This window comes from Thalia democratica, chromosome 7 (assembly GCF_965202585.1).
Source record: "Thalia democratica chromosome 7, ktThaDemo2.hap1.1, whole genome shotgun sequence".
Classification (NCBI taxonomy): domain Eukaryota; kingdom Metazoa; phylum Chordata; class Thaliacea; order Salpida; family Salpidae; genus Thalia; species Thalia democratica.
Window position 1 is genome coordinate 33,310,609 of NC_139171.1, and position 14,558 is coordinate 33,325,166.

Consider the following 14,558-nt stretch of genomic DNA (forward strand, 5'->3'; position numbering starts at 1 on the left):
AAAAAGTTGTTTTAACATTGACTTCTTTGTAATTATACTTTCAACTCAACTTAAAATTATCTGTACTTAAATAATCAAAGGATTTCAACAAGACTAAAGCTAATTTTGTAAATTTTTAACTTACATGGACAACAAATGTAATTCTTTTAACAGTAAAAACTTCAAAAAATTATGTAAAATTATATAAGCCTGTATAAAAAGATTTCAAGAAATTCAAAAACAAGATTTCTCTTTTTTCATAAGGCCTCTTTTAGTGAAATTAAAAAGCTACGGCCTCCTCAAATAAGATTTCCCAAAAAATAAAATTATAAATATGCCCAAGACCTTTTTCTTTGCTTTTCACCATCACATAAAGAATACCTAGTGTAGATTTCAAATTACAGCCTCATGGCCTCCTAATTTTCTGAAATGGCCCTGCTTTTTTATCAGTATATAATTAAACCTAAGTATTTAAAGAAAGTTATTAGTATTTTTTAGCTTATCATTTTAGAGTTAAAATGTTTTAAAACTATATAGGGTTTACTTTACAAAAAAAGTTTTATAAAAGCTTTGTGTATACAGTTATTTGTACTTCAATTTTAAAAGCATAAAGTGTTTTATAAAATTTGTTAGTAGTAACCTGAACCTATAAAATTATTTAAACTAGGTAATTAGTATTATTTTTACCCAACAAAATTTTCTACAATTTAAATTACTATCATAACCCAAGAATATCATAAATTGTTGTTAATTTTACTAGTTTTATAAAAAAACTTAATGGTTTGATTTTAAAACAAAGTTACAACTTTTTATTTTCTGTCATATAAGGTTGTCACACACTAAAGATAACTCAGATTAAAATAAAAACAGGCCAGCTTAGGCTATTTTGACTCTTTTTAAAAAACTCAGGCTTTTTAATTTTTATTTGTTTCAAAAGTTAGGTTAATTTGTATATTTTATTCTTTATATCAAGCTATTTTTATGACTTAAATTCCTTCTTATTTTTTGGAAACTGTTTTTATTGAGTTTTATTGTTAATATTTTACATCTTAACGTATTCAAGGTTGATTAATAGTAATGTTTTTTACTGTGTATTTAGTTCACTTTATTATTGTTTTTTTTTTTTTCTTATTTGTTCTTGCTAGCTTGATATGACTCAAGTTAGTTTTTGGATGGATTTTTTGCCTCAACAAGTGGCAAAATAAAGTGGCCTAGATGTTATTTTTTCTTCTTCCTCATAATATTTTTTAAGTTCTAATGTTTTTATACATTTTTTATATATAGTTTTTTTGATTATTTACAAACCAAGTTTTAAATTTTATTTTTAAGTACAGTTTTAATAGTTTAAGTTTTATTTTTAAGTACAGTTTTAATAGTTTAAGTTTTATTTTTAAAGATTTCAAAGTGCCTTTAGCAAAAAGTTGCTACACATCCAAAGTTAATTAATATTTTTTGAAAGGAATTAGAAAAAATCAAAAAATTATAACAAAAAACTAAAAAAAACTTTTTTTTGTTTATTTTTTATATAAAATTTTTATTTTTTAATTTTTTTAAGTTCTGTTCTGACACAATTTTCTAAATATATCAAGGAACATTTCCTAAAAATTTGAGGTAGTTATCTCGAAAAACGTAGGAGAAGATAGATTTTTAGTGAAATAGTCTATTTTTGCCGTTTTAGTTTGCACCTCCCATAAGGAACCTATTGTTGCCTCCAACTTTGACCGGCTTTATCTCAAAAATTATTTTGAATTTAAGAAATCTGTAAAAAGCATTTTGCAGCTTAGTAAAAACTGGTTTACTATCATTTCTAACTTGCTATCATTTCTAACCCGATCATTTCTAACCCGATCACTTCTAACCCGATCATATCTAACCCAATCACTTCTAACCCAATCACTTCTAACCCAATCACTTCTAACCCGATCATTTCCAACCCGATTATTTCTAATCCAATCATTTCTAACCCGATTATTTCTAACCCAATCACTTCTAACCCGATCACTTCTAACCCGATCACTTCTAACCCAATCATTTCTAATTTGATCATTTCTAACCCGATTATTTCTAACCCGATTCAACCCAATCATTTCTAATTTGATCATTTCTAACCTGATCGTTTCTAACCCGATCATATCTAACCCAATCATTTCTAACCTGATCATATCTAATCCGATCTAACCCAACAATTATTAACCCAAGCTGTATTAATATATTTGTTTATTATTATTTTAAAATAAGGATTTGCTTTAAAAACAAATTAATCTCAACAAAGTTGTTTTTTTTATGAAATTTAGTTAGTTTTGTTTAAAATAAAACTTAATGTTCAGATAGCTTTTGTTAAAATTTAGTTTTTGATATTCATTGCTATTGGAAGTTTGTTATCATACGCTAGACCCAGGCATCAAAATCTGAGCCAGTTAAACTGAATGACTTTTAACAAAGAGACGCAAATATATATACCTTTAAATCAAAAACTATAGTTTTGTCTAATATTTATAGATTAACAGCAAAAGAAATTAACAATTTAGTATAATACTAATTGACTTATTTATGGTTTGAAGGAGAAGGTTTTAAATTTGGTTTTGACTCCATAATAAGCAAGTTTAACATAAATTATTTCATCGATCAGTGAGTTCAAATAAAACTAAACACAGTTGCACAATATTTCAATTTAGAACTTTTCCAAAATAAGATGTATATAGAGAAAAACAAATTTATATTTATCATGAAAATTTAAAAATTTTCAAAATTTAAAATTGCAAAAATAGTTTCCCACGATTACCAATAGAAACTTATTTAAAAAAATTCTTTATATCTTTTAAAAGTTATTGTTTCACAGGTTTCCAAAAACACAAGAACTTAAGATTGTTTAGAGATAATTAAATATGAGTATAAGTTACTTGATTAATTTATATATTTTTAAAATTTATCACAAAATAATAAAATTTGTTTGTATTGTGAAATTCTAACATAGGTTTTTAGAAACTTAGAGGTGCAAAAAAACTTTGTGAATAAAGTCAATAGACTTCAAGCTGGCTTTACTGTAATGAATAAAAAGTCGTTGTAGTATGTTGCGTGTAATAATCAATAATCGTCTGAAAAAATAGTTGATTAAAGGAAAAAAAAAACTTGATGTAGTTTTATAAACTTCTGCTCATAGTTATACTTTATTTACTATAACTAATTTATTACTCTATTTCAAAATGTTTTTCAGTAGTTATTTAGTTTATACTTACGTTATATCAACTGTTCATAATAAAATAAATTTAAAGAAATTTTTGTGTACTAAAGTACTAATTTAAGTCGTAATTAAAATGTTTGTATGTTATATAGATATAAGTGAAGGTTTTAAAGAAGATAACCTGGGCAAGATTCGATTAACCTCGGACTAGTTATACAAATAAACATGTCTGTTTAATTGTTAGTGACTTTTTTTTACTCTAGAACTAAGTAGAATTTATTAATGAAGTGAAATCAAGAGGTCATTTGACGTAATATACTTTTGCAGTTTGTTATACGATATAACTGTTTTAATATCTAGGTTATACCTAAAAATAAGGCTTTTTCTTTTAATATAACAAAAGTATTTAATTTCTACTAGTGTTTGTTTAAATTGCATTATGTTAATAGGCCTATGCAAGTTGTATAACAACCTACTATAAAGCGCTAATACACTAGTCAGCAATATTACAACATTTACAACAGACTTACAGTGTAGTTTTTAGACCGTAATATAACGGTTTTTGTATCTGAATAATACAGTTGTAAAGGTTTACTTTTTAAAATTTGCTTACATTAAAATTATTATAGTCATGTGAATTATTATAAGATCCAACTTAAATATAGTAATAACTGCTTACTTTAAAATCCTACACAGAATAGTTCAAAATATCGTAAAGTAAACAAATTAGTTAATTTTATATGATTAACGAAAAACTTCTCCTAAAATAGATTAAAAGAACAAAAATATATAATAAAATGAAAAAAAATTGAAATTTTGTGTAGGATGAAACATCAAAAAATAAGGTGATAAAAATAAATTAAACTTATGTTTAGTTAATACTTAAGTTAAATTTTATACTAACAATGATTTTTACGTAACACATTAAAATCATAATGTTTTAAAGAAACTAAGAAAAAAATACTTGAATAATTTTATTAAGACTAGTTAGTTTTTGAAGAAATCTAGATTAAAATTAAGAAATAAAATAAACAAGTAGAATGGGTTAGAAATGATCAGCTTAGAAGTGGTCGGGTTAGAAGTGATCGGGTTAGAAATGATCGGGTTAGAAATGATCAAATTAGAAATGATTGGGTTAGAAATGATTGAGTTAAATTGGGTTTGAAATAATAGGTTTAGAAATGATTGAGTTGGATATGATCGGGTTAGAAGTGATCGGGTTAGAAATGATCAGGTTAGAAGTGATTGGGTTAGAAATAATCGGGTTAGAAATGATCGGGTTAGAAATGATCGGGTTAGAAGTGATCGGGTTAGAAGTGATCGGGTTAGAAATGATCGGGTTAGAAATGATCGTGTTAGAAGTGAACGAGTTAGAAATGATAGCGGGTTAGAAATGATCGGCTCCCGTAAAAACTATATAAAATAAAATCAAAAACCAAAAAAGGGTGTTTACCTCCCCTATGCACTTAATATCAGTATTAGTAAGGTAAATGTTATTTATTAAGGGCCTAGGGGGTAAAATACTTTTTTCACAATTTAATCTTATTTTATATAGTTTTTACTAAGCTACAATATGCTTTTTACAAATTAAAAAAATCATAATAATTTTCAAGATATATCTGGTCAATTTTGAAGGCAGTTTCGCCGTTTTAGTTTGCGCCTCTTATAAGGAACATATTGTTGCCTCTGATTATGACCAGCTATATCTTAAAAGTTATTTTGAATTTTTTAAATCTGTAAAAAGCATCTTGTAGCTTAGTAAAAAAATTATAAAAAAGATCAAATTGTTAAAAATGTGTTAACCCCTCTATGCCCTTCACTATGGTAAGTAGTGTGTGTTTAAGACACACTACAACCATATATGTTTAATGTTTAAGTAACCTACATCCCTAGGTTATAATTTATATTTTTTAAATCAGCATGTTTATCACTTCTTAAGTGACTTAAAACTACTTGTGAGCTCTAAAGGTCTACAATTTTTTATTTTTATGAAATTTTTGTGCCTATAAGTAGTTAAATTAAGCTTTGAAATCCTTGAGATATTCAAACCATACAACTATCTATACAATTTTTTTAAAGTACAAACAAGCAAATTAGTTTAAAGTTATGTAAACAGAAAATTGTTATCAAGATATCCAACACAAATAAAATTAAAGATTAACAATATTGTTAAACTTCTAACAGAAAATATATTAAAACCAACAAAATGTCATCACCAAACAATCCTTTTGAGTTCTTCTACGAACTAAGCAAGCCTATATGGTTTTATGAGAAGGCTGATCTGAAGAAAAGTTTTGAAGATAAAATTCCTTCTGAATGTGAGTTGAGATTTAGGAGTGAGGGACCCAAGTTCGTACAAAAAGTTGGAAAATCTGTTAGTAGGATTTTGTTCTTATTTTTGTAACTTAATTATAAAATGAATATAATAATAGTAAAACTTTGAGTTCATAGAAAATTAAACAGTTGTACTTTTTCTTATCAATAATTTTTAACTAAGAATTGAAACAACTGCGGTTTGAATCCTTGGTTTTAATTTTGGACAGCTCTTTAAATAACTTATATAGAATACTAGTTTTAATTTTTACTTGTTTTCATATGGAACATACAAACATAGTAGGTTAAAATAGTTTAAAAAAAAACTTCAATAAATAGTTGTTCAGTTTTTAAAAACTACTTGAGTGTAATCTTTATTTTAAGAAGCCTATTGAGTGTTTTTACATACTAATAATCTTAAATGTTATCATGTTTTTAGTTGGACTTGAACTACTAGACTATAGCAACAGCTTCAGTCTACTTCCACAGCTTCTACATGAAGCACTCATTCAAGAAAAATAACAGGTACAATGCTATAAACTGATTTTTAATACTTTGATAACTTTTAGCATAACTTTGCTACTCACATAACTTGACAAAACAAATAGTAATATCTAGTTTTATCAATAACACATTTGAACAGTAATTTTTCTTTATTAGACTAACACATGTTTCTATATGTTAACAAGTTAACACACTTCAACAGAGCTATGAAAGTTAAAAAAATAGTAGAACAGTATTTCTATAACTTTCATAGCTCCGTTGCAGTGTGTTAGCACACAAAAACATGTTTTAGTTGGATAAAGAAAGAATTTTCTGTAAGTTTGTTGGTATTATATATTCCAGTAATCTTGTTTTGCTAGGATTTTAATTAGCGAATGATTAACTTTAAATTTAGATATTGATATCTAGTTATATAGTTTTTTTAATTCTACATAAAGCAAGAGGTTTAACATATATGTTTGTTGGTTTTTTAACATTTTATGTACTTATAATCTATGAGTTTTATAGGTTAATTTTGTTTTTAATTGTTAATTTTTAACAATATACTTACAAGGTTGCCAAAAAACCTGGAATTCTGGAAAAACCTGGAATTTTGACAATTTAGGCTAAAAAATATGGAATTTGAGAAATTTTGAAAAAAACCTGAAATTTTAAAGTAAAATCACTATAAAAAATTGAAATTTTAAAGAAGTTTTACATGTTAATGTAAAATTACAATTTGACACCAAAAAATTATCATAAAGATAAAAATTTTTGTCTTCATCAAAGATTTTTTATCAAAAAACATTACATATTTAAAGAAGCTTTAAAATATCTTTTCAATATTCTTATACTATTTAACACAGTTTAAAGCCTTAAACTTAATTTAAACTAAAAATAAACCCTAAAGCGTTTAGTTAAAAAACCTGGAAGAAAATTTTCAAACCTGAGAAAGTTTTCCAAAATAATTAGGCAAACCTGCACTTATTCAAAACAAATCATAGGTAAGTTGATGTAATGTAGCTTAATTTAACAAGCACTGATAACTATGCTGTTAATTTAGTATTAAGTTATGTACTTGTCATAAGCTACACATTGTACTACTCTAAAATATTATCTATTAAACTTCACAGGTACGTTGTTGCCACGTGCTGCCTATTTGTTGCTGGTAAAGTTGAAGAAACACCTAAAAAATGCAAGTTGGTTTAAAAATTAGTTTGGTTTGCAGTATAATTTAGTTAAAAGTTATTTCAATTGTTAAATATTGAATATTTTAACTATGTTGAGCTAAATACTTCAATTTTTAGCTCACAATATTTAAATTCTGAATAATTTAGATTTATTTGTTATAAAATATTTTTTATACAGCCCACTGAAAGCCTCATAACAGTTTAAATTAATAACATTATGTGTACTAAAGTTAGTTAATGCCATAGGTAGGCGTAAATTCTTTTTCACTGAAACTGGTTTTTGTTCTTTTATGACTGCTTAAATTATAAACCATAAGTTAGTTGTTGTAAAAAAAATCCATTTACTTTTGAACTGTAAGTTAATTAAAAAAAAACTTTTTACACAAACATATAGACTATAATTTTTTTTCGCCTATTTTCTTTAGTATTTTTATTTTTTTTAGTTGTAGGCTTAAGGATTTAATATCCTCTTTGGCCATAAAAAAGTTAACCAAGTGTTTGAATTAAAATTTAAAAAAAATTAAAATCATTTACAATATAGTCACCTCTTACGAATCTACGCACTCTCGTTTAGTAACGCACTTTTTTGTAGACACAATGTGTGTAGATTAGCGAGAGATGACTGTTATCGCTTTTTGACAAAGTTTTTATATATAATGCTAATAGTTTGTGAACTCAATTTTTGTTAAAAAACATCTTTATACTTTCAGGCTTAGTATCTTTGCTTGTAAACATCCTTGTTCAGTTTTGTATTCTCAAAGCTCCAGTATGTGTGTAATTTTCCGTGTAAAATTTTATCATGTTCAATAAAGATCTTTTTTTTTTCCTTGTATTAAAACATCCAACTTTCAAGGGACCTGATGAAGGCAGCGAAGGCGAATTTGGCCGAAAGCCAGTGGATCCATTTTGGGGAATACCCGAGGGATGAACTAATGACTTTAGAGAAAGTTCTTCTGCACTCCATTCAGTTCGACTTTCAGCTGGAACATCCTTACAAGCTCAGATACGTTAAAGCACTGAAAGGTGGGTTATGTGTAAAAATAAATATATACATTTAGAATTTGAGAAACTTTGAAAAAAACCTGGAATTTTGGACAAAGATCACTAAAAACCTAGTTTTTGAACAAAATCACTAAAAAACCTGGAATTTTAAACAACTTATATATGTTACTAAGTAGTAAAGTTTGACATAAAAAATCTATAGTATAGATAATTATTTTATTATCATTACCAAATTATTTTTTATTGAAAACTAATTTAAAGAAGCTTTAAGATATCTCTTCAATGTTGTTATACCATTTAATACAGTTTTTTTACCTCACACCTAATTTTTGACTTAAAATAGACCCAAAACTTGTAATTTTAAAAACATTGAAGAAATTTTGAAAATCTGGAGATAATTTGATTTTGTAAAAATAAGATCTTGATGAAGATTATTTAATTTTTGATTGAATTCATTTGCTGTTTTTTTATTGGAGAATATAGTAAAGGTGTTATTAGCATATCTAATGTACATTTTAGGCTCGATTTGTTTTAAAAGACCTGTTTCTAACTTACTAACAAACCAATTAGCTAAAAGGGGGGCTAATAGAGATCCCATGGATAGCCCATCCACTTGTTTGAACACTTGACCATTGAAGACGAATATGCTCTGAGAACGAGTTTTAAGTATGTTCTTGAAAACTGTTTTTGTTATTTTTGATTCAGTGAATATTGAGAAATTTTCATTTGAATATACATCGTCTGCTACTATGGTTTATTGTTTCCCCTAATAGAACACGTGTATATAAAACTTTTTATCAACTGTTATACAAACATCAGCTTTTTATGGTTTTATCTTGTTTAAAGATTCCATAAATTCAATATTTGAATTGATTATCCATTTACTTTTTTCATGATGTTAATGAATATTAATTTTTACGATCCGTGGTTTAAATAATATGCTTATACTTTACAAACAAGTCCTTGAAAGAAAAAATTTAAGTAAAAAAAGATTGAAATGTGTGCCCAATACAAACAATTACTTAACTTTCATAACTACAAGTAAAGTAAGCACCAGGGTGGCCACTAAACCGGGATTTTGACAATTTAGCTTAAAAAACTAAGGAAAAACCTAGAATTTGAAAAGAAAATCTTTTTTAAACTGTATTAGTGTCTTTAGATATTAGGTTGAAAAAAATCTATCATTTCTCCTAAAAACACATTTAAAGTAGCCTTTGAGTATCTTTATTAATTAATCGGGTTAGAAGTGATCGGCTCCCTACTTAACACAGGTTTTAACCTCGAACGTTTACTTTTAGAAACTTGAAAGATGTTTCTCAAAAACCAGTGGCCACCCTATTATATTCCCACTTGAATGTCCTGTACAAGCACCACTGATATACTTTTTCTAATAGATATCAGACCAATATTCCGGCGAGAAAGCGCAGGATGGCAAGCGTGAGAGACCGAAGACGCCCAAGAGGGAGGGAGAACCTCACAGCAAGATGCAGAAGGTGCAGACGCCGCAGAAGGCGAAGGTTGGCAAGGGTCAGCCGGGGAGGAACTTACAAGTTAAGCAGGAAAACAATGTTTGTTAAGTTATAATCTTAAACATTACCGTTTTAATTAAGATGTTGCATATTTTAATGTATATAAGTTCATAGATAAGTTACTTAAGTGATGCATCTTGGAATATAAAGACAGTAAAATCAGTCACAAAAAATAATGTTTTACTAATTTTAACAGAACTATTAACGTTGTAAAGTTGAAACATGTTATATAATTCTTGAAAAACTTAAACATTAACTTTTTAACACAAACGTTTTGTACCTACCGTTTAAATAGAGATACTTTAAAATACCATCCCGCTACAACTTCAAGGTCTACCCCCACCCCCTTATCAAACAAGAAGCCTCAAGTTTCACTTGTAATATCATCAATAACGCCCTCTATATATATACTACAACCTAATATACTAACGCCTAATGTGAAACCGATTCAGAGTGAATTATGATTCCAAGTTGATTGAAACTATCGGTAGTAGAACGAACAGTGTTGCCAATAATGAACAGGTGAGGAATTTTATTTTTTTTATTTATATCTCCATTAGTATGTAAGCTACAAAAAGTACATTCACCACCAGACTTTCCACAACGACCAGTCGTCGTTCCCATTGAACACCATCTCAACCGAGCTCAGTATGACGCCACACTCCAACCACGACCTCAATGTGACGTCGCACGAGTTGATGAGGTCACATCCACTGTTGCCATCGCCCTAACAACAGTAGCAGAACCCTCTGTTGCCCTCGCAACAAACATTCCCCAACTTGAATCCCTCCACCAACATCCTTCCCCCACCCCTCAGTTCAACATTACTGTGACGTCATACAACCAGCAAGTACCCCTGTGACCTCATACCAGCGGCCAATGACGTCACTGTACATTCCGCGACCCCCACAGCAGCAGCAACCCGATGCCATGGCGAACTACCAGCAGCATCAGCGCGTCGCCCAGCAACAAGGTAACGGTTACCAACGGCAACGGGGTGGTTATAACAATAGGGCGCCGCAACAGGGGAGGAAATTATAACAACAGGGGCAGCAACAGGGGAAGGGGAAAGAAGAGCAACGGGAGATGGCAGTCGATGTTGTGGATAAAGATGAAAAGTTTATTTAATTGAGTTTGTATAATACAGTTTAGTATGTACTAAAGATTAAAAAAATATTATTTTTTTAATATAATTTTTTGTGTTTGTTATTCGTGTTTATGCTTAGAGGCCAGTTTTCAAGTTAAGTTGTGTTTTTGTATTTGGTATATAGCTCTCAAGAAGTATTTATAGCAATTTTTTAACCAGTGGTCTTATTGTTACTTCGGGGTTTGTTTCATCTTGTTACTTATTTATTATAATTTAAAAAAACTTTGTATTAGGGTGAATTATCTGTAAAAACTATCTCAAAATCGTACCCTGGGCAGAAAAAAAACTATTTCTTACTAACATAACAAACATCAAATATATCTAGTGTAAAATTTTTGTTAAAAATTTTTAAATCACCCCCACACTGGCTTTGTCCCCAACTTACTAATTTAGCTCATAACGGGCGATATAGAGAAACCTTGATTTAAAATGACTTTTATAATGAAAAATAAAGGAAACTGTTTGATATAAAAACACTTTCTTCCGCAGATTCAACGTACTTTTGCTCGGCGTGGATCGGCGCGATATTCCTGGTGCTGGTGATATTCTTCAAACCCGAGTACAAGAGGATGCGCGCAGAAGCTCAACATTCGAAACGCGCGGAAGGAGTTTCGAATGAGGGGAGTTTTTCGTCGGGTGACGAAGCAAAGTTGTAGTTTTTTTACATAAACTAGCATGTCTTTGTTTTTTGATCAATTTGGTCAAGTTGTTTCAAACAAAACGTTTCTTGAGAAGTCTAGATTTCTTTTCAATTTTTTGTTTAGTTGAATTTTTTAAAGTTAAAAGGTATTTTGATGAAGCAAAGTTTTAGTATTTTTGTTATATTTTACAAGTTATTATTGTTTATTTTATAAGTTGGTTTTTACTTTGATTAATTTAATCAAACAATTGGCTTCTTAGAATACAAAAAATTCTTGAATGTTTAAATGATAATAATTTTTACACTTATATGAACGCAAAAGCTAGTCTGTCTTTAATTTTTAATTCCTTTCGTTTTTTGTTGTTTAATTTGGTACATGTTTAAATTTTTTTTGAAAATTATGAATATTTTATTTAGATCTTATTTTATTTTTATCAAAATGTTGCTTAAGTATACTGCTACATACTTTTCAGCTTTGGCTTTCTCTTTTCTTTTTTAAACTCATGATGACCCAGGCTAGTTTTTTGTAACTCATACTGATTCCCAAACGCTTAGTACAACTCAGGACAGTATAAATATTTTGAAATTCTTAGGATAGTTGAAACTTTTTTTTTGAATCTTCTTCCAATGTTTTTTATTTCATTAATTGAAATTTTTTTCTTTTAGTTTCAATTTTCTGTTGTTTTTTAATTCCAAGTTGTCGAATAACTTGAATTTTTATTTTAAATTTTGTTTATTTTAAATACTTAGTTAATATTTTTTATAAGTATTTCAAACTTTAAGGCTCAGAATAGTTTTTTAACTCAAAGAGTAACTACCCTGCTAATGCTTGTTACTCAAGCTGATTTTGTTTTAGTTAAAAGAAAAGTAAACTAAACAATTATTATTGAACTACCAATTAGGGATCTCGATTCTTTTATTTATGAAATATATCAAGGCACCAATTTTAATAATTTTATTAGAAAATTTATGATATACAATTTAAAAAAACTAAATCTTACTTTATTTTTGGTAAAAGTTCTTAAAATAGACTAAAAAAGTTTGTTTTGTATTTTAAAAATATAAAACTTTATATTAATAATTAAAATTAAATACTTGTGAAATGTTAAGTTAGGTTTTCTGTTTTAGTTATGCTTATTTAGAAAAATAGTTTTATTTTTTAATGTTTCAAAATATTTTACAGTTCTTCAGTTGTTTTACTTTATTTGAACATTTTAAAAGAAAAAAATACCGTTAATTGATATCTCTTTCAGTATTTTTATAATATAAATGCAAAAATAATGGTAGTTAAAAGGTTTTTGATACTTTATGAAAACTCAGACTAGTAACGATTTTTTAAAAATATTCATGTTGAGTTAGATTTTTTTTTTCTGAATTTAAGGCTATTTTTTTTATTAACAATCCTTTTTGCCTTGAAATTAATGGATTAAATTGTCGGTTTGTTATAACTTTGGTATTTAGGTAATTAACAAGGTTGCACATATAAAGAATAATCCTGGATACTTCGAATATCTCAGTATGAAACAGGATAGCCCAGGAAATTTTTAATTAGTTTTTTAAACTCAGGCTGACTCAAGATAGTTTTTGTTCATCTCAGTATAAAGATTTTAGGCCAGTTTTTTCTACATTTTGAATGTAATATAGTTGATTGAAGTCCAAAGTTTTTTTGTGGTTATTTTTGTTGAAGAGCTTAGTTTTGAAAAGTTTTAAATTAAAAACAAAAAGAGTTTTAAAAAACCCTAGATGACTACAGGTCAGTTTAAAGTCATTCAGGATGGTTTTAACTAAAAGGATTACAACCCTGTCAAACTTGTTTAACAATTTCTACTTTCAATGTTCGACTTAATAAAAAAATGTTTTTGTTTTAAAACGTAGCAGCCCTTGTCTTAATATAATTAAATTAGTTTTTATTACAAACTATCAAATTGCAATTTTAAGTTTTTTTGCATTTTACATCTTTTATTTACTAAAACTCTGATTTTTATCCAACTTTTTAAAAATTAAAAATCTAACACAACAATAATTTAAAATATTTACAGCAAAATATCCAATTTACTGTATAATACTAATCTTAAATTAGTTATTTCATTTGATAGTGGTTATTTAAATTTTTTATAGAAAAATAAAGTTTTTAAAAGTTAAAAATCCACACAATTTTTTTAATGTTAAATAGTATTTACTTTTTTTATATTGATTTAAATAGATTAAACATCAATAATGGCATTTAATTGTTTAAAAAACTGTATTTTCACACATTAAAAATACTCAATATAACTTTTATGCTATTTAAAAAGTTTAGAAAACTTAAGCAAAGTATTTTTTTTTGAAAAGCTTATGCTGACACATGTTTGTTTGAACTTTTTTTGAAAAATTCAAACTAGTTTGATATTTTTCTCAATCTTAGGCTAATTTTTCTATTGAGTTAATTGATGTTTTACTCATTTAAGATTTAATAATTTGTTATTAGTTTTGACCAACATAAATAAATATTTTTTTAATTTTAACTAGATCAAAGAATTTCAAACTGGTTTTTGGTCAATCAGTATTGCCTTTTTTACTTGAAAGAGTGAAAAACTAATTAAATTACTAACCCCAGTTAAAAACCAAAAATATAGTAGTTATATGTAACAAATATAATTATATACTAAAGCATAGTTTAATTTTGAGCTTTTATTTCTTTTTAACAAAAAGAAGTGACAATCAGTTACAACCCTTAACTTCGTGAAGCGCAAAAACTAAGTCTATGAAAAAAACAAAGTTCGCACCCGCTATACGGAGAGCAACAAGATATACTATATATTATTTAGAATTTAGCTGTTTTTAACTCAGCTTTTTGTTGTTTTTCTGTTTGTTTAATACAGGGTTGCCACTTTACCTGGAAAAACCTGGAATTCGACAATTTAGGCTAAAATAACCTGGAAAAACCTGGAATTTGAGAAATTTTGAATAAACCTGGAAAAACCTAGAATTTTGATCAAAAAACCTGGAATTTTTAACATTTTCAGTACTAAAATTTCAATTTGACACATAAAATCTATCATATAAATAAGATTTTTTTGTCATCATCAAAAAATTTTTTATTAAAAAACGCATT

General features: G+C 27.3%; 1 protein-coding gene across 2 annotated transcripts; it reads left to right on the forward strand.

Moving 5' to 3' along the window:
* The first annotated feature begins 5,350 nt into the window (after positions 1–5,350).
* LOC145840776 (cyclin-K-like) lies at positions 5,351–12,019 on the forward strand. Of its 2 annotated transcripts, XM_082948107.1 has the most exons (7): positions 5,351–5,534; positions 5,913–5,998; positions 7,090–7,155; positions 8,000–8,169; positions 9,543–9,716; positions 10,009–10,199; positions 10,271–10,598. In XM_082948107.1, exons 2-5 carry the CDS (start codon positions 5,970–5,972, stop codon positions 9,587–9,589), a joined length of 312 nt encoding a protein of 103 aa, XP_082804233.1. In that variant the 5' UTR covers positions 5,351–5,534; positions 5,913–5,969; the 3' UTR covers positions 9,590–9,716; positions 10,009–10,199; positions 10,271–10,598. The 2 variants fall into 2 exon arrangements, with proteins under 2 accessions (XP_082804233.1, XP_082804232.1); XM_082948106.1 differs by lacking the exons at positions 5,351–5,534; positions 5,913–5,998; positions 7,090–7,155; positions 8,000–8,169 and adding an exon at positions 11,314–12,019 and having other exon boundaries at positions 9,579–9,716; positions 10,271–10,795.
* The last annotated feature ends 2,539 nt before the right edge of the window (positions 12,020–14,558 follow it).

What these genes read in the sequence shown, in the direction of transcription:
- LOC145840776 (XM_082948106.1), top strand. Translation starts at nt 10,603, where the DNA reads ATGCCATGGCGAACTACCAGCAGCATCAGCGCGTCGCCCAGCAACAAG. An exon ending in GTTGTGGATAAAGATGAAAA is followed by an intron (nt 10,796 to 11,313) that starts GTTTATTTAATT and finishes TTTCTTCCGCAG; the next exon opens with ATTCAACGTACTTTTGCTCG.